Source organism: Cavia porcellus, unplaced genomic scaffold (genome assembly GCF_034190915.1).
Source record: "Cavia porcellus strain 051 isolate PalLab524CR breed Dunkin Hartley unplaced genomic scaffold, mCavPor4.1 scaffold_1, whole genome shotgun sequence".
In the NCBI taxonomy this organism is placed as follows: Eukaryota; Metazoa; Chordata; class Mammalia; order Rodentia; family Caviidae; genus Cavia; species Cavia porcellus.
Window position 1 is genome coordinate 163846248 of NW_026947484.1, and position 22882 is coordinate 163869129.

At 51.0% G+C, this 22882-nt stretch overlaps 1 protein-coding gene across 2 annotated transcripts in view; it reads right to left on the reverse strand.

The window, feature by feature from the left end:
* Positions 1-3743: 3743 nt before the first annotated feature.
* The window catches only part of Ror1 (receptor tyrosine kinase like orphan receptor 1), a 279640-nt gene continuing 260501 nt past the window's right edge, over positions 3744-22882 (reverse strand). For both annotated transcript variants that reach the window (XM_013143073.3, XM_063259362.1), the window contains 2 exons: positions 19714-19925; positions 3744-7686 (listed from right to left, as the gene is read on the reverse strand). In XM_013143073.3, coding sequence (XP_012998527.1) covers positions 6259-7686; positions 19714-19925 — 1640 coding nt within the window. In that variant the 3' untranslated portion in view covers positions 3744-6258. The remainder of the gene's footprint in view (positions 7687-19713; positions 19926-22882) is intronic.

Genomic DNA, 22882 nt, shown 5'->3' on the forward strand with positions numbered 1-22882 from the left:
ACCAGTATGAAGTGCTGGCCTCGGCTGGATTCGACGAATCCTGTCCTCAGGAGCAAGAGGAGGCAGAAGTGGCCCATGTCCACTCAGCTGTGAGAAGTGTTTCAGATCGTGCTGTGACGTGTGTCTGCTGTTAACTAGAAAATGAAGTGTGGCGCGCATGCTCCCAGTGACTCGGCTTCCGGCTCACACGATCTCCTCTCTGTCCCAGAGCTTCTGATGTGCATTCCCAGTGTTGGGTTTCTTGGCTTTTAATGACCTTATATTCCTTCCTCGGTATGGATGTCATGCAAATTCTGAATGCTGATCTTCAAAGACCAGCAGGAGGTGGGCAGCAGAGTCCAGTGACTTTGGAATTCCTGAAATTTCTGTTTGAAAACCTGGACTTTAGCTTATTAATGCCTCCACTCAAGAAGCTGGGTTCCTCTGGTTGAAGGGGAAACTGTGGCCCTGCATTTCAGGATAACGTTAATTACATAATAATTAGCTCTCGCCTATAGGGCGAGGCACAGGGGATCCTTGGTCCGTGCCTCTGGCTACACTTGTATCATGGAACAAAGGCCCTGGGAACCACGCTGCTGGCCTTCCTGCCCCATCTTTGTCTGGCGACCCGCCGCCCTGGGCTTGGGACCAAGGAGGCTTCCGAACCTGGTGCAGTGCTGGCCAAGAGGTCTGCTTGTCCCGTTAGCTTGGCACCAGGGCCCTTTTGGGGGAGCTGTGTGGGGACTGGCAAGCACCGTTCACCTGTTCAGAGGCCCTGACGCTTTCCGTGGCGGGCAGGTGCTGGCTTCTTATCATGGAAGTAGAAAAAGTGGCTCAGAGTGCCAGGTGGGGACCTGGGGGCCTGGGGAGAAGACTGCAGGGTCTGAAATGTTTCAAGAGACTCGGCTCTCCCTAGGGTATGCCAAAGTGTGATCTCAGCACACAGCGCTTTGTTTCCCCTTCTCCCCGTGTGCTGGGTCACCCGGGAGCACAGCAACTCGGGAGGGTGAGTGGGGTGGGCGGCCCGGCTTGGGCCTTATTTCTACTTAGAGCTTGGTCTCAAGGGAAATGAGGGAGGCGACTGAGGGCTAAGGCTCCCCACCTCTGGGCACCAGGGCAGCCAGTTCAGCATCAGGTGTCCGCGTGAACAATTCAATAGAGCACTCTACGCTCTATTTGCTGCATTAGGGAACAGTGCATCTCGTTATAAAAACTGAACAGCAGCGAGGCCACTTTTTGAGCAATTCCCTGGGCCAGATCCTGCTGGCGCATTTATGTACACACTCGCTAACTGCTGGGGCCAACTCTGAAGGACTTTAGTGCTGAAAAGTTGTAAAGGTCACACAGATTACGTATTCTGAGAGTTGGTGTCAGTGTGCATTTTTCCAGTTAGAATTAATTAGCTCACTTAATTCTCAGAACACTTATGAAAAGACACTTGTGAAAACCATTTTTAAAACCAGGCATGGGGGTGCACGCCTCTAACATCATGATTTGAGGAGGCTGAGGCAGGAGGGTCACAGGTTCCAGCCTAGTCATTGGACCCTTAACGAGACCCTGTCTCAAGATAAAAAATGAAAAGTCTTGGGGCTGTAGCTCAGCAAGAAGGCCCTGGGTTCAACTCTAGTACAGGAAAAACAACAACAACAATAAAACATAAATAGTTCTATATTTTTTGTGCGGGGTCTGAACTCAGAGCGTTAAGCACGGGAAGGACATGCTTTACCACTGAATCCTGCCCCATGCTGGAACCTCAGTCCGCATCCGGCAGAGAAGGGAATGTGCCCGCCATCCCCAGCTCCAGGAAGGAGGGTGCTGGGGACTCGGTGTGTGGGAGGAGGAGGAATCTGGGGTTTCCTGATTTATTTTATTTCAGTGGTAAAAAGATGGAACCCAGGGCCCCAGCATGCATGAAGAGCCTGGACCTCCTCCCTTCACAGCCAGGGTTTCCAGTGTCACTGCTCTCAGTAGGTCTCCTGGTAGCTTTCTCCGAAGGGTCAGTGGTGTCCTGGCCCATTCTCAGGAAGAACCTGCACGGGGGCTCCTTCAGCAAGGGTGCCCCTTCCAGGCCTGGCTGGCCAGGTCCCTGTCCCTGGCTCGGTGACCAGGGACGAAGGCCAAGCTCGTCCACACATCCAGACCCAAGCCAGATGGCTCTGTGTGCTTCAGCGGCTGGGACACCCAGAGTCACCTTGACCTCTCCGTCCCACAGCTCTGTCCCCTGGCGAACAGTGCCCAGGACTCCCCGGCCTGTGTGCTAACGGCCCGCAGGGGAGGGACACTTTAGCCAGGAAACAAACCCTCCTCTCCCTGTGTGCTTCCTCGCTTTCCGCTTCTCTAATCTGGCACTTCCCCTTTGCCGCGTGAGCTGCCGACTGGAAGCAAACGCTCTATAAATTAAGAGGACTATGAACTTCACCGGGCCCTCCAGGTCCCTCTGCCTGGGTTTCCCGGCCTGCGTGGAGGCGCTCACAGCCACCCAGGCTGTGAGCCCGGGACAGCCCGGGACAGCCAGGAAGCAGAGAGAGAAGGGAAAAGCTAGGGCCAGAGCTCTGTCCTCTACAGGCACCTATGCAGGGACCCACTTCTACAGCCCAATCCCACCTTCTAAGAGCAAATTTGGCTAGGAATTCACCCATGAATGCACCAATGAACATAGCTCCCTCATGATCCAATCGCAGTCCTAAAGCTCCACCTCTGGACACCAGACAACAGGGACACTTTCCATCTAAATCAGGACAGACTGGTGCTGTGGTTCCAGAACTTCAGTGTGCTGGAATCCCCCAAGGGTTGTCAAAACACAGATTCCTTGGCCCCACGCACTGAGTCTCTGCTTCGAGGTGGGGTGGGATTGTTGGGTTTCTCACGAGTTCCTGGGTGGTGCTGCTGAAGCCCCCTTCGAAGATGGTTGGAGGGGCCAGAGGATACCAAGAGGGGGGTGGATCAGAGCTGGTCAGGGAGCAGGAGGCCCCCAGGCCCCCAGGAGCTCACCGCCTCAGCAAGGGCTCCTTATTGAGTTGGTTCGCTGAGGTGGTGACAGGGCCCCTGCTGGAAACAGATGGCTGGCCCTGGGGGTTTTACTGCAGTTCCTTCTGTGCGGAGCAGCAGAAACGGGTGCGTTCTTTGAACTTTGATGATGAGACTCATTTTCCTTGATGGTGTGTATTAATCACCAGATGGGAAACTCTTCTGTGTAAGGAAGGTCATAAAGATAAGCTGTGACATCCGAATGGCTGAGTTTCTTTTCTCTCATCAGTGTGGTTCAGATCTAATGTGGACAGGCTTTTCTTCTTCTTCTTTGGAGTTTTAAATCATGAGTTCTGATGTCTCAGCTCATCTGCAAATGCCAAGGCAGAAGAGGATGCACCTCTGTTCTCATTTCCAGTTCCCTATGTCCTGTTGGTTGCAATCGACCAGTATACGATACAGATTTTAAAAGTTCAAACTTGCCGCTAACAGGGAGACAGTATTTGGTTATGAAATCACCGAGATTCTTCCTCCTATGCATGGTCATTAGCAAAAGAATGCTATCTGATTTTTTTAAGAGCTGGGGATCAAACCCAGGGCCTCATCCATGCTAACAAGCACTGGACACCAAGCTGCTGCTTAGCCTCCCGAGTCTATTTTAAAAGCCTACTTCACAAACCATTTCAGTGAGCTGAGGGAACATGGGAACTGGCATGACTTTCTCCATGGCAGTCAGTCCTTAGGAGAAGTAATACTAAAATCCCCAGACAGGTGTATGAGAGCAAATATGCAGGAAATGATGTTTTATAGTAAAGATTTTTAATAAACAGCAGCATAAAATAATCAGTGTTTAATATCATTTCTGGGTGTGAAATACAAATGCGTATCTCCTCTACATAAAACAGGCTCCTTGTCAGTACAGTTCCAAGCTTGTCCTCTTGAAATGCCCAGAATAACAAATTAAACTTAAGTAATATAGTGATTATGTGCATGCAGTGAAAATAAAGGGAAGATATAGCAAGGTGAGCTATCTAATTACGGTCCTTATATACTTGAAGAAAACCTACTGAGTTAGAGACAAAGGAAACCAGGAAACAGACCAGATATAAAAATGCAGAGATATATTTTCACTTCTGTGATACAAACCATAAACATAGTTTTGTGCAAAAAAAAAAGAATCTGAAAAATAAAGTCATCTTACAAAACATTGTCAATAAGGCAAAAGATATTTTTTCAGTCTGTGAAAAAAATACTATTTAATACAAAGGGACTGTGTTTTGCAATATCACAGTGCTGTTAGAAAATACATTATTATAAGTGGTTTTGAAATTTAGTTTGCTTACCTTAATGATCTGTTATTACAAACTGTTTAAAAATAAACATCGTAGTTCTTTATAAAAAACTAACTTGAATTTATTTTTTTAATCATGAGAATGTTTTTCCAGAGAAGTATTTTACTAGCTCATGGAATGCTAATTTCCCTTTAAGGGACTCCTTAGAAAAACTCAGGTTCACTGAAGTTGTGTTTACTTCAAACAATAAATATTCTTGGAAAACGATTGATTGTCATATGATAAATTGTGGTTTGAAGCTTCATCATTAAACAGTTGCATAGCAACAAAGGATTCAAATATTCTCCTTTACCTAAAGTTAATATAGCGTCTGAATCAGCTTACTTGCCCTACAACACTACGTCTCAATTTATCCCCAGGAAATCAGCCAATTTGCGAGTTCACCATACCTATAAGTCTGCATTTGTTGTTTGAAGACTCAGGCTTGGGAAAATTGCAACACATTTTGGTAACCGGATTGCCCTGACTTGTGTGTGCGTTAACTGTATTTTTACAACTAGACCATGAAGGTCTTTCTAATTCTCTCATGTTCTGCTCACAATGTACACCCAGGAATTCCTTCGCATTCCGTCTCTTTCAGTCTCTTACAGCTTTAAAATAAAAACGAGACCCGGAGACACTGTTCTTGGAATAAAGGAGTTATTTTCTTTAACCAGAGAGAAGTCACATATAAAAGTTCTTTCTATATAGAACTTGAAACCCAGCAGAATTCTAAACTTGGCCAAAGATGCTGGCAGGTAGATGCCCGAGAGGCGCATGTGACGCCTCCCTCTGAGGAGGGCGAGAAGGAGGCTGCTGGTGACGCTGAGAGAGCACGGGAGTCCAGTTCTTGGTAGCCTTGGACATGAGAACCCAGAAAGTATTTGGCAGAGCCCTGCACAGGAGGCTACACTGGCTTTGGGTTCCGACTAACTGCATGTAAATCGCGATGAATCGTGGGGCTGGAATGCAATTTCTGAACTGTTCTAGCACAGAATAAGGAAGGCGAGAGCCCGGCCCTGATTACTGATGCTCTCGCTGGGCTCCTGCTGTTGGGGACAATGGATAGTCCCCCGACACCTGGAGCTCTTGTCATCACAGCTGCACATCTGTCCTCATTCGCAGCTGCCTCTGCCTCAGTGTCACCACTCCGGGAAGCACCTGGGGGCTGACACCCTGGGGACCCTGGGTCCTGTCCCAGGGACACCTGACTGGGCTGAAGGACCATTTTGCTGACTGTGCCTCTCCTGCTGCCTCATCACTTACGCAGCAACATGAGGTCAATCAACAATCAATTCCAGCACCCAGCTCCAGTAGTGTTTGGGTCCTATGCCCTGCGCCGTTCAAGGGCTTGTGTAAACACATAGTGACAAGCACAACGTGGGAAGGCCATCACATCCGAATAGGAGGTCCCTAGAGAGGCACACGCTGAGCCCCCCCTCCCCCAAGAAGCCCTGATATGAGGAGGCTCGGGGGCATGGGAACCTCGCTCTATGGCTCATTTCCACCCAGGATTTCAAATTTGGTTTGCTGTTTCCAGAACGGCTTCTGAACCTTGCCTGCATACAAACATGAGCCGAGTGTAGACTGCATCACGCTCGCTCCCCGGCGCTGGTCCTGAGCGGGGCATCAGGAAGACGAAGCACAGCAGACTCGGTAGGCCGGGAGCAGGATGGGGAGGCACAGGCGAGGCACCGCGACTCTGCTCGGTTTGCGGCTTGCTTCCTCCTCGCTGGTGTGAAGTTTCCGGTACTGGACGGAAACCCCGGGTCCCAACCCCAGGGCGCGGGCGGGAAGCGCCGTCCCTTGGGGTCTTCCTGGCCTCTCTGTCTGCTCGGTGAGACGTGGCTGAACTTCACAGAAGATACTTGCTGCAATGTCTGCGAGATGAGAACCTTATTCAGTAAAACATCTGGATACAAATCTCCTCTACGGCTGGCTTCCTCGTGTGTCCTGCTGACCACATTCACCAGTCCTCCCTTTACAGCTCCGCGGAGACCATCGACTCACTGTGCCCGTGAATGTTGGCGTCTCCCAGCAGCGACGGCTGCTTGGAGTCTATTTTGTAGGGCTTCTGAGCTTTGTTGCCGAAGACTGTGATGCCCATTCCGCCAGCGGGATGGCTGGGGAGGGACATGTGCGGCAGGAGGGGGATGTTGGCTTCCTGATTGGACCCCGAGGAGGGCAGGCTGGTCACGTGGCCGGTGCTGGTGGAGCCACTGGCGCTGCTTGGGGACCGGCTCTTGGGAGGGGGGCAGTGCGGGATCACCCTGGGGGGACCAGCCGGCTGGTAGTGGGCAGCGGGGAAGGCTGCGTAGCCGGGAGGTATCGGGTATCCGTTGATGGGGATGAAGCGCTGGCTCTGAGGTATTGGGGGGCCGATGAAGCCGGCGATCTGGCCCTGCGGGATGCCCTGGCCGGGGAACATGTAATTGGGAAACCTGGGGTTGCTGAGATTGCTCACCGGGCTGGCACTGAGGGAGGTGGTCTGCGTGGTGGCATTTCCCCCCGAGGGTGTGGTGGAACTGGTGTGACTGGACAGCCCCTCCCAGGACCGCAGGCGGACGTGGATGTCTTTGAACCTCGGCCTCCGGGAAGGAATCTCGTTCCAGCACTCGGTCATGAGGCTGTACATGCGGGGCGGGCAGTCCTCGGAGCAGGGCAGGAGCTGCCCCTTGCGCACCATCTCGATCACTTCCTGGTTGCTGAACCCGTAGTAGGGCTGCAGTCCGAAGCTGAAGATCTCCCACAAGACGACCCCGAAGGACCAGATGTCCGAGTCGGAGGAGAATTTGCCGTACAGGATGGCCTCGGGGGGCATCCAGCGAATGGGCAGCAGGGACTTACTCTGCACCCTGTAGTAATCCGCGGAGTAGATCTCCCTGGAGAGCCCAAGGTCTGAGATCTTGACGTGCAGCTGCTCCCCAATGAGGATGTTGCGTGCCGCCAGGTCCTTGTGTACGAAGAAGTGGCTGGACAGGTACTCCATGCCCGCGGCGATCTGGATGGCGATGTGCAGGAAGTCCCCATGGTCCAGGCTGGACTTCACCGTGCCGTCCTCGTCGCTGCTGCAGCCCACGTCGGAGTGTGGGGACCGCATGATGAGGAACTCGTGCAGGTCCCCCTGGTTCATGTACTCGAAGAGCAGGCACACGGGCTGCTCCTGCGTGACGGCGCCCAGCAGGCACACGACGTTCGGGTGGTGCAGCTCGGCCAGCAGCGAGGCTTCCTGCTGGAACTCTGTCCACTGCTGCGGGCTGTTGCAGTCTTTCAAGGTCTTGATGGCCACTAGCTGGGCGTGGTCCATGCCGGGGAGGTAGAGGTGGCCCTTGTAGATCTTCCCAAGGGAACACTCCCCCAGCTCCTCCATGAAACGTACAGCGGACAGCGGCAGCTCCTTGGCCTTGCTCTGGGGAAGAGGAAGGGAACATGTGGGTTAAAACGTTTCCAAGGAGTCCAGCATCCGGGAGGGAGGAGGGGGAGCCGGCAGGAAAAGGCTCTATAAATAGATCAAAAGCTTAAGCTGAAACTAATGGTGATGTGTTTCTTTAAATTTTCAGCAGAGTAAATCTTACCGATCATTATAGTTTTGTTTGCAATAGCAAAAGATTAGAAATAACCGAAATGTGCCCTAGGGGAGCCTGGTTAAATAAATTATGGCGGGGCTGGTGATTATTGCACATTTCGTGCAGTCCTGAGAAAAGTGGGGACGTTTACTATGTGTTGCCAGAGAAGGTTCTTCAGTCTTACTGTTCCTTAAAGATAAAAAGCAAAGGCAGGGTTAATGCTGGGTGCTACCATTCTGTAAAAGGAGACAAATATAGGATATTTCCACTTCTTTGCATAAAGGAAGCAGGAGAAGGCTTACAGGAGGAAGGTGGTGGTGGCCACTGAGTGTGGGATTTTCACCTCATACTTTCTAGTTCAAAATTTCTGAGCCAGAGATGTGATCTCTCCATTTAAAAAACTGAATAATTAAATTTAAAAACATCTGGCCAATCTTATCATCTGAATGATCAGATTTTTTTTTTCCTGTAACAATAGTGTGTCCATTAGTTTTCCTTTGCTTACTGGGTCTGGGTCTCCTGCGTGCTGAGCAGGTGCAGGTGTTGGGCTTTGCTCCAAGCCTGGGGTCTGCACGGGAAAGGAGGAGGAGAAAGGTTATGAACTGAACAGACTCTGCCTGTTTCTCTTGCAGCATTCAAATGGCTACTTTCGGGGGCAAGGGTCACCCAAGGTGACTTTTTCCCCCTGTAAGAAGATGTTATAGTTTAGATCTAGATGTCCCCCCCCCCACCATCATTCACTCAGAAGTGGGACCTGTAGATGGTGGTTGGACAGGGAGGGGTGGGGCTGGATGGAAGAGGCAGCCATGGGGGCGTGGCCTGGAAGGGTTCAGCCCCCTCCCTCCCGGGTCCTCCTTCCTCTGGCTGCTTCCTGTCCACCATGCAGTGAGCCGTCCTCTTCTGCCAGCCCCTTTGCTGTGGATCACTGCCTTGAATCACTGCCTTGAAGCCAGCCGAGGATGGACTGAAGCTTGACCCAAAATAAAATGTTTTATTCCAGCAGTGAGAAAGTGAATAGGACAAGGGATTTCAGCAATGATGTTTGTTAATGGTGTGAATGAGGCCGGTTGATGTAACACTCATTTGAACAGGATGGTGGCTATTACTTTGTGACTTGCACTGAATCCCTAGGCTTTTGATGACAGAGAAGGTAAGAGACTGGTACTAAAACTTCCTGTGGCAAAATGAGAATTAGGAAATAAACTTATGCAATATTAGACTCATTTAATGGGGTGCTAAAGCAGCACCCTCTTCTCCCCCATTGCTCGAGATTAACCCATGACAGCGCGGTATGATTCAAACCAAGTGAGCCTTGAACTCATGCAAATCTGGGTTTGCATCTTGGGACTGCTGTTTTTTGTTAATGCTCCAAGTACCGAGTGAGCCTTCACTCAGGCAGCAGCATTTTGCCACAGGTCCTGCACGTTAGCTGCTGACCCTGGGTGCCTCCTAACTTCTCTGTGCCTCTGTCCACACCCATACAATCCTGTTAAGAACGGCCTCACATGGCTGCGGAAGGAAATAAATACAACACCGTATATAAAAGTAATTTCCACCCACCCGGACCTTCTCTTTAAATCATTTTTCTTATCCTTGTGAAGGGGAGTCAATGCAGATGATTTATGTTTGTAGCCTTTGGGAGCTCCAGCATCTTAGATAACTCCCCATGCTTTCGAAGATCCCGTTTGAGTGTCTTCCTGTTAGCCTGGCTCTGCTCTCTGGTAGTTCTCAGTTGTTGTTTTTAAAATCTTACAAAGTGAAAGCAGATTAGTGTGGCGCCTGGGCAGTGCCACAGCCCTGATCCCCTGAGGATGCCAGGAGGCGCAGGTGGTGGTGGGGCTGGGGGAACAGATGTGGAAGAGCGGATCGGGAGCACTACAGGCCCCACTAGGGGATAGCAGTGGGGAGGAAGCAGTGGATGCCACACAGCCCGGGCCCCTGGAGCTGGCCCCATTCCCCGCCACTGTGGTAAGCAAGCTGGTTCTCTTAGGTTCATTTCTGGGAGAAAAATTCTTTAATTTTTGCTGGAGGAAGAGGCTCAGAGGAAGGGTGGGGAATTCTTGGGGTGCTGAAAAAGTTGTCGTGGCATCTGCAAGATGTCTGTCTGAGCCACTCTACTGTGGTGGACACCAGTGCAGCCTGCTGGCCAGCTCGCCCGCTGGACACACACACAGGAATCTAAAGCTGCTCAGCCCGGGCCACACTACGTGGGTCACCAGCTCCAGGTGCAGAGCCTGGTGGAACTGGGACCTTTTGACCCATAAGGAAGGGGCCTTTGGCCCAGTGTGGCTGGGACCTCAGTGACACCCACAGGCGGCAGCTGCGTCATGCTTGCCTCCAGCCTGTGAGGAAGGACTGTTCTCCGCAGCTGTGCAGAACCACATTTTCCCCTAGAGCTCCTCAAAGCCAAATGCGGGGATCTGCTTTGAAAGGAGGCAGCAAGAGCCCCCAGCATGGCAGATCGCGCCAAAGCCTCTCCTGGACACCTGTATGAGAGCTCCAGGGAAACACCCAGGAAAAGTGACCTGGAGCTGGGTTTTGGGGCGGGGGAGGCGGGGAGCCGTTTACACAGCGATTTTTATTTTTTAAATGCTCAAGTTACTTGGCACAAAGGAGTCCTAACTATAGAGCCATTTTCAAATTTTACCTAAATCCTGAACTAGTTAAAAAATAATAAAGACCCTTAGAGAAGCAGCCAGTAGGCTGTGAGGGGCGGCAGGAAACTAGCTGTATTGTTGGGGAACAGATGGTTTACATTACGCAAACCCTTTAGGCTCAACTTGTTTAGGTCTGGCGTATTGTAAATTATATTTCAGTAATGAAAGTGAAATGACCTCCGCTTGACCCCGAGCGGGCTCTGTCTGTTGGAGCCCGTGGACTGGGAAACCATGAAAGAAAATGAAGTCATAAAGTTTTGGCAGTTCAATTTGGGCTCATTTCAAGTTAAGGGTTATAAATCTGTTTAGTTTTCGTTTGACAAGTATTTGTCATACAGGGATGTACAGAATGTAAAGAAGTGTAAAATACACAGGGGGCCCAGGGCCAAAATAAACCGAGTACAAAGGCACAGCGGAGCAGCCGGCCGGGCGTCCACCTCTCCATCACCCTTCCATTAGCCGGGCAGTGGACGGCTCGGTTTATGGCATGCCGTGAGGCACTTAAGTACCTCGAGTGAACTAGGCTTTCGGTGAGATGTTAACATTTTACTCCTCAAAGTAAACACACATCTGCCTCAGTGTGGGTTTAGAAATTATATAATTTTGGGGGGGCCCAGATAAGGTTGATGTGGAAGCTGATAGCTGGCTGAAGACCCAAGGGTGCCTCTTCCTAGGGGCATTTGTGGACGGTGACTGGCGGGGCTGGCCAGGGGGCAGCTGCATGGGCCGAAGTGGGCAGCCTCTCTGACCCGAGCCATGTGCATACAGTGGGCACATGTGGACATCTCCCATCTCTCCACTTCGTACAGGAAAGCAGGGAACCATTGTCCACTTTTAAAACATGGTAGTGAATACAGATGGATGAAGAAATTCCATTAGACCAGTTACCCCCATCTGGGCACAGTCACACAGGGATCCATGCACGCTCGCATTCACGGCAGTACAACCCCAAATAGCCAAATTCCAGAGCAGCCTCTGTGCCCATCCACACAGGAATGGATGGAGAAGCTGTGATACTGACACCGTGGAGCACTACTCTGCCATAAAGAAGGATAAGCTTCAGTCGTCCACAGGAAAATGTTTGCACTCTGAGACCGTGATGTTAGGGAGGTGAACCAGATACACACGCTTAGCTGCTACCTGACTTCTCCTACATGAAACACCCAAAACATACGTCAATTAAAGAGCAAAATAAAAGCCAGGTATAGAAAATGGAGATGGGGGAGGGGAAGGGGATGGAAATCGACGGAGACACGTTGGCCTCTGCACCGCTCCACGGAGGACTGGGATTGTTACAAAACTCAGCCATGCACTAATGAAAATGAGAACTGGAAACAAAAGGGCCAGGGCAGGGACCTCGTCCCCGGGGAGGAGAACTGGAAGGGGCCTGGGCGAGTCCAGCTGGCCTCAGCCACAGCCGCAGCCACAGCCTCAAGGACGAGAAGCAAAGCTGCTGGCAGGTGGGAAGTGGGGCTGGGTGGCCCAAAGGCCCCGCTGTAAGCCGCTTTGGGGTGCCAGTTCCCAAGTGTGATGACTAGGCGGATCCCGAGGCTGCTCTGGGCAGGCAGACTCATGGTGCTCATCCTCGTTCCATTAGATAACGGGAGACAGACCGTGGTCCTATGGAGGTCAGATGGGCAGGCTTGGAAGCAGGAGGGCATCGCCAGCCCCTTTGCCCTTTGGAGGCACAGTTTCGGACTCCAGGAAGCAGGTCTCCCCAGCCTGGGGGCCCTGGTCAAATGCAATCACCAGTCCCACCTTGAATCTCTGGTTGTACAGGCCTGAGATTCTCCCTGTGTGACAGCCGGTGGGCTGAGCGGGGTGCTGACCTGGAGACTCCACTGGGGAAGCCACGGGAGTACAAAGCCTTCAGGACCAGATGCTGGTGGGGCTGGCAATCTGAGTCCCTGCACCAGGGACCACCAGGAATGACCAGGAACGGCCAGGGTATGTCCAAAGTACCTGGCTGAGCCATTCCCACTAAAATGAGTGGAAGAAACGCTGCTTGGAAAGATGCTTTGAAAATGCAGGAGGAAGAAAAGTGCCAGAATCACTGACCAGCAATTACCGGCTTGAATTCAAAGTTCTGAGCAATCAGTCTTTCAGCAGGCGCCGTGGTGCCTGTAACCCCAGCCACTCAGGAGGCTGAGGCAGGAGGAGTATCACGGGTTCAAGTCAGCCTGGGCAACTCAGCACTTAGCGAGCCAGGATCCCACCTCAAAATACAAAAGCGTGTGGATGTAGCTCAGCGCTCCCTGGATTCAATTCACAATACCACAAAAAACCTCTGTAACACGAATCAGGCCATGGGTTTGGTCTGTTTTCCTGTAGAGTCCATCATTTAGGACTTAACTGAGCAGCTCCATACCATGGTTCCTGCTCCATACCAAAGAGGATACATACACATGGGTACAGCGATGCTATGGAAGAGTCCCAAGGGGGTACACAGCTCTCCTCCTGTGGTTACAGCCTGAGCTGACTAACAAACATCATGTGCCCTGTGCTGAGCTCACTATCCTGCTGTGTGTTTTAGAGGCTACTGCGATAGGCTATACGCATCCTGCACATATCAACGCCTGTCCTCCCCAGTATAGGACATGAGAAGGGTCCGTGGTGGCCAACCCCGGATCTGCAGCTGGAGATTCCTAGGGTTAGTGCCCCACAGCGGGTCGGCCTGGCCGGTGACCCTGCTGAGTTCCCTCTGTGCCATGCGAGACAAGTGCTCCATGTGTTTAATCTTCACCGCAGTCCTCTGAGATTTGTACCATGATCTCCCCAGTTCAGGCATGGAAACCTTGAGTCACGGTGAAAAACTTCTCCTAGGAGAACATAACTACGAAGTGGCAACAGCGAGTGTGTCTAACCCGAGTGTGTCTGGCCCCAAAGCTGGAGCATGCTCTGGGAGCAGGCACTGGGGTTCACTGGATCCTCTAAGGGGTCCCCCTGGAGGCCGAGGAGGATAGCTGTGAAGTGGGGTGCTCAGGCTGCAAGACTCCGGGGGTCTGAGCAGGCTCTGTGGCCGGTGCTGCTGTCTCTGAGGCTGTGGGGCTGGTGACCAAAGTCCCTCCTGGGGACCTGGCCCTGGATTGCTCCCAAGAGTGTGGAGGCCCTGAGTGTAGCTTTTCTTCCCAGTGCATGTGGCTTTTCCCGCAGACCTCCTCCACACCAAAGCCCTTACCCTTTCTTGCACGTTTTACTGGTTCTTAGGTAAACTGTTAGATTTGCGAAATAAGCAACTTCACCCAGAACGGAACGGAAATGACTATATTTTAAAAGCTCAGAGGCCGCAGCCTGTTACCCCAGGAGATTACGGGCCTTTTCAAAGGCTCTGGATAAGCCAGTGCCTTCTGGCTTATGCAATCCAATTCTAGAGGGAGTTCCGACCTACACTTTGCCACCATGGCCCAGAGTTCAGCTGTGCTCCTCGGGAAGTGATTTAACTTCTGAAGCATTTCTGTTCTGCAGAGTGCAGCTTTCTGAGAGTCAGTTTGAGTGTTTGGTGGTGAGCAGGGTGGATTCTGCGGTGCGGTTACTGGAGAATGTCAGTGACAGAGGTCTCCTCTGCTTGGAAACGGACCCATCAGATGACAGCCACTGTGATGCCAGCTTGACCACCACACGCTTCTACCAGGCTCGACATTCAGCCCGTCTGGAGAGCCAGGCAGGAGAGGGACAGGCGTTCCCTAGGGTTTGGACATGCAGAGACCTGGATTTGGGTTTTGGTTCTGCTTCTTAGTAGCTATGAGCCTTTGGGTAAGTCTTCATCTCAAGGTTCTGGTTTTCGCCTCCTCCTCCCTGATAATCAAGGTCCAATTTGGGATGGCTTCACTGGGCCACGGTGAATCTCTCCTGAGACAGGACGGTGGTCGCTTGGTGATGAAGTCCTTCCCCCATCATCAGCTCCACTTAGTTACTTGTTTTCCCCAGGTCTGAGCCAAGGTTGGTCACATCCTGGATGCCCTCCCAGCCACTGCTGATGGGTTTTAGCCAGGGTTCGGGCAGAGAGTGTGGCAAGGGGATTTCCACTCCCAGAACTGACAAGAGGGGTCTAGGGCTGTCCAAGGCACCGTGTGTGGAATCCTGGCTATCTCCACCCCCATCCACACAGGTTGGGGCTCCTGCTCACCCCACCCTGTCCTGGACTCAGCAGCAGGGGTCCTGAGATTTATAATCATCACCGTAACAAAAGCAAGAGCCGTTTCCAGCCCCTGATACCCGGGACATGCCAGACACACGAGGTGTCACAAGTACCCTTTCCAGGGCCGTTTTCACGCTCTCTGTGCAGTTCTCTGTGCAGAGAATAAAGGTTGGGGGGAATTAAGAGAATTATTTGCCTAGGATCTCACAGTCAGTTCTCACATCACAGAAGCTGAGATGTGTAATCCTATCTGTCTGCCTCTAAATCCCAACTCTTTGAAGACAGTCAAAGTACCTCCTAGGAGTTAAAAAACAATGTGGCAGGAGAGGTCAGTGTGGCGGGGAGGTGGGGACTCCTGGGCACCGGGATGGATTTTATAACTCGAGATTGGTCCTTTAGGTTGGGGATGCCTCACACTCCTGGGGAGACTCTGCCCCACCTCCCTGAGGAGCAAAGCTGCACCCCAACCTGCTGCTTTCCCCTTGGGGAGGTGGAGGCAGAGGAAGAAGACACGAAGTAAGAGATGAGAGGGAAGTCAGCCTTCCGGGCTCCTCTGCAAAGGTTAGGTGTGCAAAGGACACACACACACACACACACACACACACACACACACACCACACACAGATGCTGTAGAAGTAAAATCTGTAATGCAATCTCAAAAACTCGTGCCTCTCAGGCACTGAACTAGAGGGTTAAGCAACTTGAGATCATCCTTAAGCAAAATAAAAGAAACACAAACAGCCCTTGCTCAGATGCCTCCTCCCTCCCCTGGCAGCTGAGGAAATGGAGCAGTGGGAGGCTGCACAGCCTCGCACAGTCCTGGGTGGGAAGTGTCCCCAGGCTTTCCGGGGACTCCAGGCCCAGCATCTCCCTCTCCTCATCTGCTGGCAGCTCAGCCCTAAGATGCCTCTCTGGTCCACGGCTCCCTCTCCCCAGTGACCTCCTGACAGCTTCCCCGCCTGACCTGCCAGGCTGCCTGTGGCCCCCAGTGCCCCCTGGTGGGGCTTCTGTATTCCTTTCTAATCTCCCAGGAGCCTCAGGCCTCTTAATCCCCAGGCTCAGGGGAATACCAGCAGCTCAGCAGGCGAAGAGAGATGGAAATAGATAGCTTAAACCCCCAAGGACACATTCATGGGGTAAATAGAGCTGAAGCCCTGAATTTTGAAAACAAGGGCAAGGCAAGGGCAGACCAGCTGCTTCCTTTTGTTCCCAAAATGTTTTGAGCTGAAACGCCTTTCTATTTTGCTCTGGAGAAGTGTCTGTTTCTAGGGCCCTCCCACGCTTCTTGTGTGTCCCTCCTTTTAGATTTTATAGGTACATGTTCTATCCATGTGGCAGTGAGCAGTGACTTTTCAGAGCATTTTAGAGATGGGCTGTTTACATCCAGGAATTTTCTTGAAGGTCTCTGAAGCCTTTGTGCCTTTTCCAAGAGAGGCGCTTGGGAAGAACCAAAACAAACAACCTCGGAGCTCCGATCTGATCAGGCCAAATCTCTTAGGAGAATAAGGAAAAAGAAAAGTCAGTGTTTGTTTGTGTTGTTTCCTTTTCCTCCCCAACTTGGACAAAGACTGGATGGAGCCCTCCCTGCATCCGGTCTGGTTCAGAAGAGGCTATGCAAGGCTTTCTCCTCCTCCTCCTCCTTCTTTTGAGACAGGATCTCACCATGCAGTTCAGGCTGGTCTTGAACTCACTTTGTAGCCCAGGCTGGTCTCCAACCCACAGTGACCCTCCAGCCTTAGTCTCCCAAGTACTGGGACTACAGGCATGCACCATCATATCCAGCCAAGGCTCACTTCTGAAAGGAGCCAGAAACAGACGGCAATGTTTGCTTCGCCAGTGCTCTGGGAAAACTCAGGCCGTGAATTTTATATTTGTTTCTTTGGTCAAGGAGGACACAGCGCTGTCACGAGTCCCGGGCTGGGGCTACATCACTCAGGCCCCACAGTGACCGCACCAGCCCTACAGGGTGGGCAGAAGCCCCACGGCCTGTGGTTATGGCGCTGGCCGGCCAAGGCTGACCCAGTGCAATCAGTGGCTTGCCAGGCTCTCCCTCTTTCTACATAATTTATTCTGTGGAAATGTTACAGGGTCAGCAGGAGCCAGGGCTGTACTTAGGGTCGAGAGGCCCTATGTTTGTATTTTATACCCATTCATCATTACCCCTCCACTGTGAAAAGGGTGGTCTGTCTGGATTTCAGCGTCCTGGGCTGCACAGCCGCGGGCTGGTCGCTGCTGGGAAGAGTGGCCGGGAGAATGAAGGGAGGCGATGGGCATGGAAGAGCCCAGAGTCATCCTGGGCCATTCGTGTTCATGGGTAGACATTTGCTTTCTCTGTTTAAGCCTCAAGCTGAGCGCTTCTCCGCAACACTGCACATTCTCGTCCTCAGGCATGGGCACATCCCGCCTCATGAACAGGACAAAAGAAGCTGGGGGGGCGACCAAGGTTCCCCCGGCATTGGCAGGGGGGCAGCAGCAGGAGAGATCTTGGGAAGTGACCGTTGCTCCTTGGGAAGCTGCAAGCCAGAGGACGCTAAGGGCGCTGGGGTGCCAGCTCCTGGGAGCACGGAAAGATGAACCCATGGCAGCCTGGGCAGTAAGGGTTTCGCAGGACGTCCGTACAATGCTGTGGTGTACGGTGTTATGCAAGACCCAGTCACAAGATGGCATTCAAAATGAATGGGCGCTTCTCAGAAGATGTGCAAGTGGTGCACAAGCATGTGAGAGAATGCTCCTTGGGGCTGGCCATCTGCGAAATGCAGATTAAAAGTGCCCCGAGACAACAGCAGTCCTCAAAAAGTCCAGTAACCACACCTGCGGGCACCCACACTGTGGGTGGAAGGGTGGCCCAGTCACCACCACTGTGGAAACCCGTGTGGAGCATCCTCAAAAAACTGAAGGTGAGGGGCTGGGGATTTAGCTCAGCGGCATAAGCGCTGCCTTGCAAGCAGGCAGTTGTGAGTTCGATCCTGGTACCGATAAAACAAAAAGAAAAAACTGAAGGTGGAGGTTCCAGTTGGCACAACCCTTTCTCCCCTCTGCATTTGCCCAGAAAAGTTACAATCATCCTAGTACAGTGACACACGCACGCCATGTTTATAGCAGCACCATTTACAACAGGCAGACCTTGGAAACAGCAGGCATGTCCAGCACCAGGTGGACAGGTAGGGGAACGTGGTATTCACACAGAGTGGGGAGCTACTCTGCCACGAAAAAGAGAATCTGGAGGCGTTGGTGGGAAACCAGATGCAGCTGGAGAAGCTAAGTGAAGAAACCAGACAAATACACGCCCAGATACGGTGCGGTTTCTCCTACGAGAGAAGGTTCATTTATATTACCAGTTTATCTTAGTTCACCGAAAAGGAAGATTTCTGTTATTATCTCTGTCCTTTTTTAAGAATCTTTGGTTTATGTCTTGGACTCTGAGCAGTTACCTTGGAGATAATGATATACAGTAAAATAACTTGTTATTCTCTTATGATTTGATTATGAAATTTTATTTTACTTTTTCATGAGATAAAACATTTTTTTAAAAAATTCCACTGTGCATGTAAACTGGCTTGCTAGAAGCTAAGACACTGAAAGATTGAACCCCATGTCTGCCCCCTCCAGGTCCACCTGTGACCTCTGTGACCTGCAGGGTGGGTAATTATTTTTTCATAGCAAATATTCATACTTGGCAAGAGAACAGCAATTTTGCTGGAGACTAAATACTTACAAATGAATTTTTAGCATTTAAATAAACTTTAAAGCTGCACCAACGAATATGCAAAACTATTTTCAAGACTTAAATGCTAAATGGAAATAAAAATCTTAACAGCAAAACAAAACCAAGTAAGATAGGGGTTAAGGTCCCAGTTATGCAATTTCACTTAATAGGCAAAAAGCTAATTAAACATGAAAACTAGTTGATTTGAACATGAAGATGTTTTTATCTTGAAATTTTGCCATGTGGGCCAGAAATTCCTCTGAGTTCACTGAAGAGGAAGGTTTGTGCTAGCACTGTTCGGATAGTTAAACGCAGGTATCTTGTGCTCCAAGTAACTGATTTGAATATAACAATATGCAATGCCTACCCATTCTTACTCCTAATCACTATGCTTTGAAATTTTAGTTTTTCTCTTTAAAATAAAATAGATTTGAAAAGAAAAGCACTACAGAGAGACGGTGGATGTTCGCTCAGTGACCGGTAGGTACCCTGGAGTGGGTACCGGGAAGGAAAGCTAGGCCAGAGGAAGAAGAAGCCACGACTATTTAAACACAGCTCTTTGCTTGGAGCTGGGCCTGAGCTGGAAGCCTCGTCAGTCTCAGCTCCCGGAGGCAGCGAGGCTGCACTCCAAGGAAGGGCAGTGACCCTGGACTCCTCGCTAGGACCCCGGCGACCCAAATGTTGAAAGACACAGATGAGAAGCAGAAGCTAAGTGGGTTGGTTTAGCACAGAGCAGGCAGGGCCTGACAGGCTGAGCTACAACAGCACCCAGCGGCTGCAGGAAGGGCAGCCCTCTTGTAGAACACTCTTAGTCATAGCAGGGATTAGTTTGGGTTTGGGTTTGAGGCATAAAAAGCAGTTTTTAATTGTGGTTTTATATATAATGTATATTGCAAAATTTACTATCTCAACCATTTTTTAATTTTACACTAACTTCAAGAATTTAAGTGCATATTGTCAGGCAATAAGAAAAAATTTGGGGGGGGGGGCAGGGATTGAACTCATGACCTTGCACTTGCCAGACAGGCACTTGTGCTGCTGAGCTAAACCCTTGGCTCAAGAAAGACTTCTTGATATGAAGCTTGTACATAATGTTGGCTCTCTCTCTGTCTCTTTCAGACTGGTATGAACATACGGAATTCCCTTCACTGAAATTTTAAAATACAGTCTGCATTCTGAGCCTAGAGGCTTGGTAGTGATGACTCCTAGGTCCCTTGTGGCCCCCAAACTGCACATCGAGGTGGTAGTCAGGCTGGACGGGATCCTGGTGTCGTCAGACCTGACTCCACATGGATTGATGTCATCACCCTGGGAGTCTGGGTTTGGCTCTCCCCGAGGCCAGGGAAGCAGCTTGAGCTGCAGCGCTTACCTTGGGCTTATAGGCACTCAGCATGGACATCTCCACGTTCTGGCCTCGGACGTGCTTGGGTTGCCGCTGCACTGGTGGTGACGATGACTTCTGGTTATTGCGACAGACACAGATGAAGAAGAAGAGGAACGCGATGGCGAGCGGGATGGCCACGCTGGGCACCAGGATGTACAGGATTTCCATTTTATTCTTCTCCTTGGAGTCCTTCGAGTCTGGGCACAGAAGGGAGAGAGAGCAAAGGTCATACTCCCCACACAGCTTCAAACGAGCTGGTTCTTCCTCCAAGACACACAGGCCCCCACGCAAGAAGGGACCCATGCGTATCACACTTTGTTTCTGCCCACTCGCGCCAGAAGTGACTGAGGTTTAAACGTTTACAGTTGGAATGTTTGCAGATTGTATGGGGACCTGATAACGATTTTGATTTCCGGGGGGCAGGGACTCCCCGTATTGCCTCTCTTGAGCAGCAGACCTGCATTTCTCCAACACCCTCAGAGTTAAACAGTGGGTGAATGCACTGCATACCCTGGAGCCCTCCTGGTACCACAGGGCTCTTTCTCTATGGGCGCCTTGCTGAGAGGCCCCCACCCTGGTCCTGGCTGGTGGGGACCCACAGGCCTGTTCTGTGTCTTTCAGAATCAGTATCACTAAAGCATCCAGACTCCAGTCTCCCACTGGCCTGAGGATAGAGGGATCTGAGTTCAGGTTCAGTTCGGAAGGGGCAGGTGACCCCTAAACAAATCCTTCCCTGTCTCAGCCTCAGCTGCAGACATGGAACGCATGTCGGGGATGGCGCCTATCACCCCTCCAGCACAGAAGCATTGTATAACTTGACACTTCCGTGAAACCTCAGAATTCTTCTTAAATGGTTTCACATGAGCCCAATAATTATGCGTGCTGACACTTTGAAGTCCAGTTCTGAAACCGTATACATGCACTTTCCCATGGCTTAGCAGAGAGTGTAATCTGTGCAGAAGGATGTGGGGTACGCTTTCCTTTTTATCGGCTTGATGCTGGCCCTTAAAAGTACAAACTTATGGCAGTATTTTCATCAATGAATTATTTGACTGGTAAAACAAACACAAGAAGTATAACATGGCAATTAGAGGGTTTACATAATGCCATGGCCTGACCACCCAGATCAGTTATTTTTACTTTAAGAAAACCCAAAGTGTGAAAATAAAGATTGACACAAAACTCAGCGGTGAGTATTTACTTTGCAAAAGAATTATTATGCATCGTGCAATTTCCCTTCCCTCCTTCAGCAGGCCAGCAAGGGAGGGCCACGCACTAGTGTAGTACCGGGAATGTAAAACTGAATACAGCGTAACAGTAAACACAGCATACCCTCCATCCTTTAGCAGCTCACGGACCCGTAAAGAAACAGAGGGCCAACATGGGACGTGGGGTGCCACAGGGCTTGGGAAGGGTTAAGTCCAGTTACTGAGAATAATCAGATTAATAACCTCACTACCAGTTTTTCTAAGTTACTATGTGCCAGGTACTTCCCATCATGAACTCATTTTACTCTCAAAACCAGCTCCACGAAGTAGCTGACACTCTCTTCCCCGAGCCAGGTCCTTGCCGGAGGATGAGTGGGTGGTGAGCCCAAGCTGCCCCCCCCCGACCTGTTTGCTATTTCACTGTGCTGGCAGTGACTTGGGGAGTCCGCTGTGTGGCACCCATCTGCTCAGAGTAGAGACCCTCCATGCAGGGGAGTAAGAAGGGGGTCTCTGAAAGGTGGGGACCAACACTGACGCCTCAAAAGATGTGCTGACTTTGAACCGTGCACCTCACCTGCTTCAATGGGTCAATACATAGTGAATTAGACATTGCTGGGGACCATATCATCACCGCTAGGTGCCTTAGCAATGAGTGTATGATGTCTGTGGACAGACAGAGGGGCAGTAGTCATGGGAGGGAAAGAGGGGGTACCTCGGGCCTGGTGTGGATGCACCACACACACACACACATACACACACACTGCCTATGTTGGTCTGCTTTCTGTCTCTGACAAAACACCCAGCATAAGCAAAGGAGGTCAGGTATACCATGGTCCACTGGCTCCACTGCTTTGGGCCTGTGGAGAGGCAGAAATAACATGGTGGAAGGGCGTGGTAGGGGAGAATTGCTCCCCTCCGGGCAGTCAGGAAGCAGCAAGGGGAGAGCAGAGGAGAGGAAAGGCCGGCCAGTGAGACTCCCCGAGTTAGGTCCCTGTCCCTTCACGTAGGTCCCTGTCCTGTTTCCATCCCCCCAGGAATGCCAGCAAGTTCCGAGCTCCCCAAGGACTAACCTTGTGAGGTGTAGGCCTCAGGAGCAGCCACCTTCTGAGCACAGACCATAAGGCACCTTGAGTGAGGTAGGATGAGGAAAAGGCATTTAAAGGTAGAAGCCCCACAAGACTGCCTTTGCCATTGTCTTTGGACTCGAACTGGCGTCTGCTACCCTCAAAACCATCTGGGATCATAGTACACACTGAACAAAGAAACCTGGAAAATTCACGTGTGTTCCCTGCCACAACTCAGTCACTCAGTTTGTCTTCAGAGCAGAGGGAGACGTCGGGATAAACGTTTGGGGCTGGAAACTCAAACTAACCTCATGCAGGAAGCCGCCTCTGTGATCTCCATGTCCTCCTGTATGTGCAGAGTCATCGTACCCGCCCCAGCCCTGCTTGGTTCACATGTGACTCAAAGAGACAATGGTCGCCAAAGAAGCTTGAATAATCGGAAATTGGTATACAGCTTCGGGTGCTGTATTATTAACGGGATAGGATTTCTCAGGGTCCTGGGGGCGGATTTCTGTTGTTATTCTTGGATTTTCGGTGAAATCATTACAAGCGTAACGATGACAAAAGGAATGAGGCTGATTTGGAACTAATGTGACCTGGTCATTTTTCCAGCTGGATCGTTTTAGTAACAAGAGAAAGTAAGAGGTCACCTGTCTGGAGGACAAAGAGGGCTACCTGCATTTGTCCCTATCAGGTTACTCCTCACGGAGGCCCTTTTGTTGTCAATGGGCGGTGGGCTATGAATTCCCCTGCCCCTGCTGGAGAACAACTTGGAGGAGCTAAATGCTTCAGATACAGTCAGCAGGGCTCCCTGCGCAAGGACCCAGCAGGACACAAGAGAAATAACAGGGCACAGTGCGAGGTGACAGAGAACAAACTCAG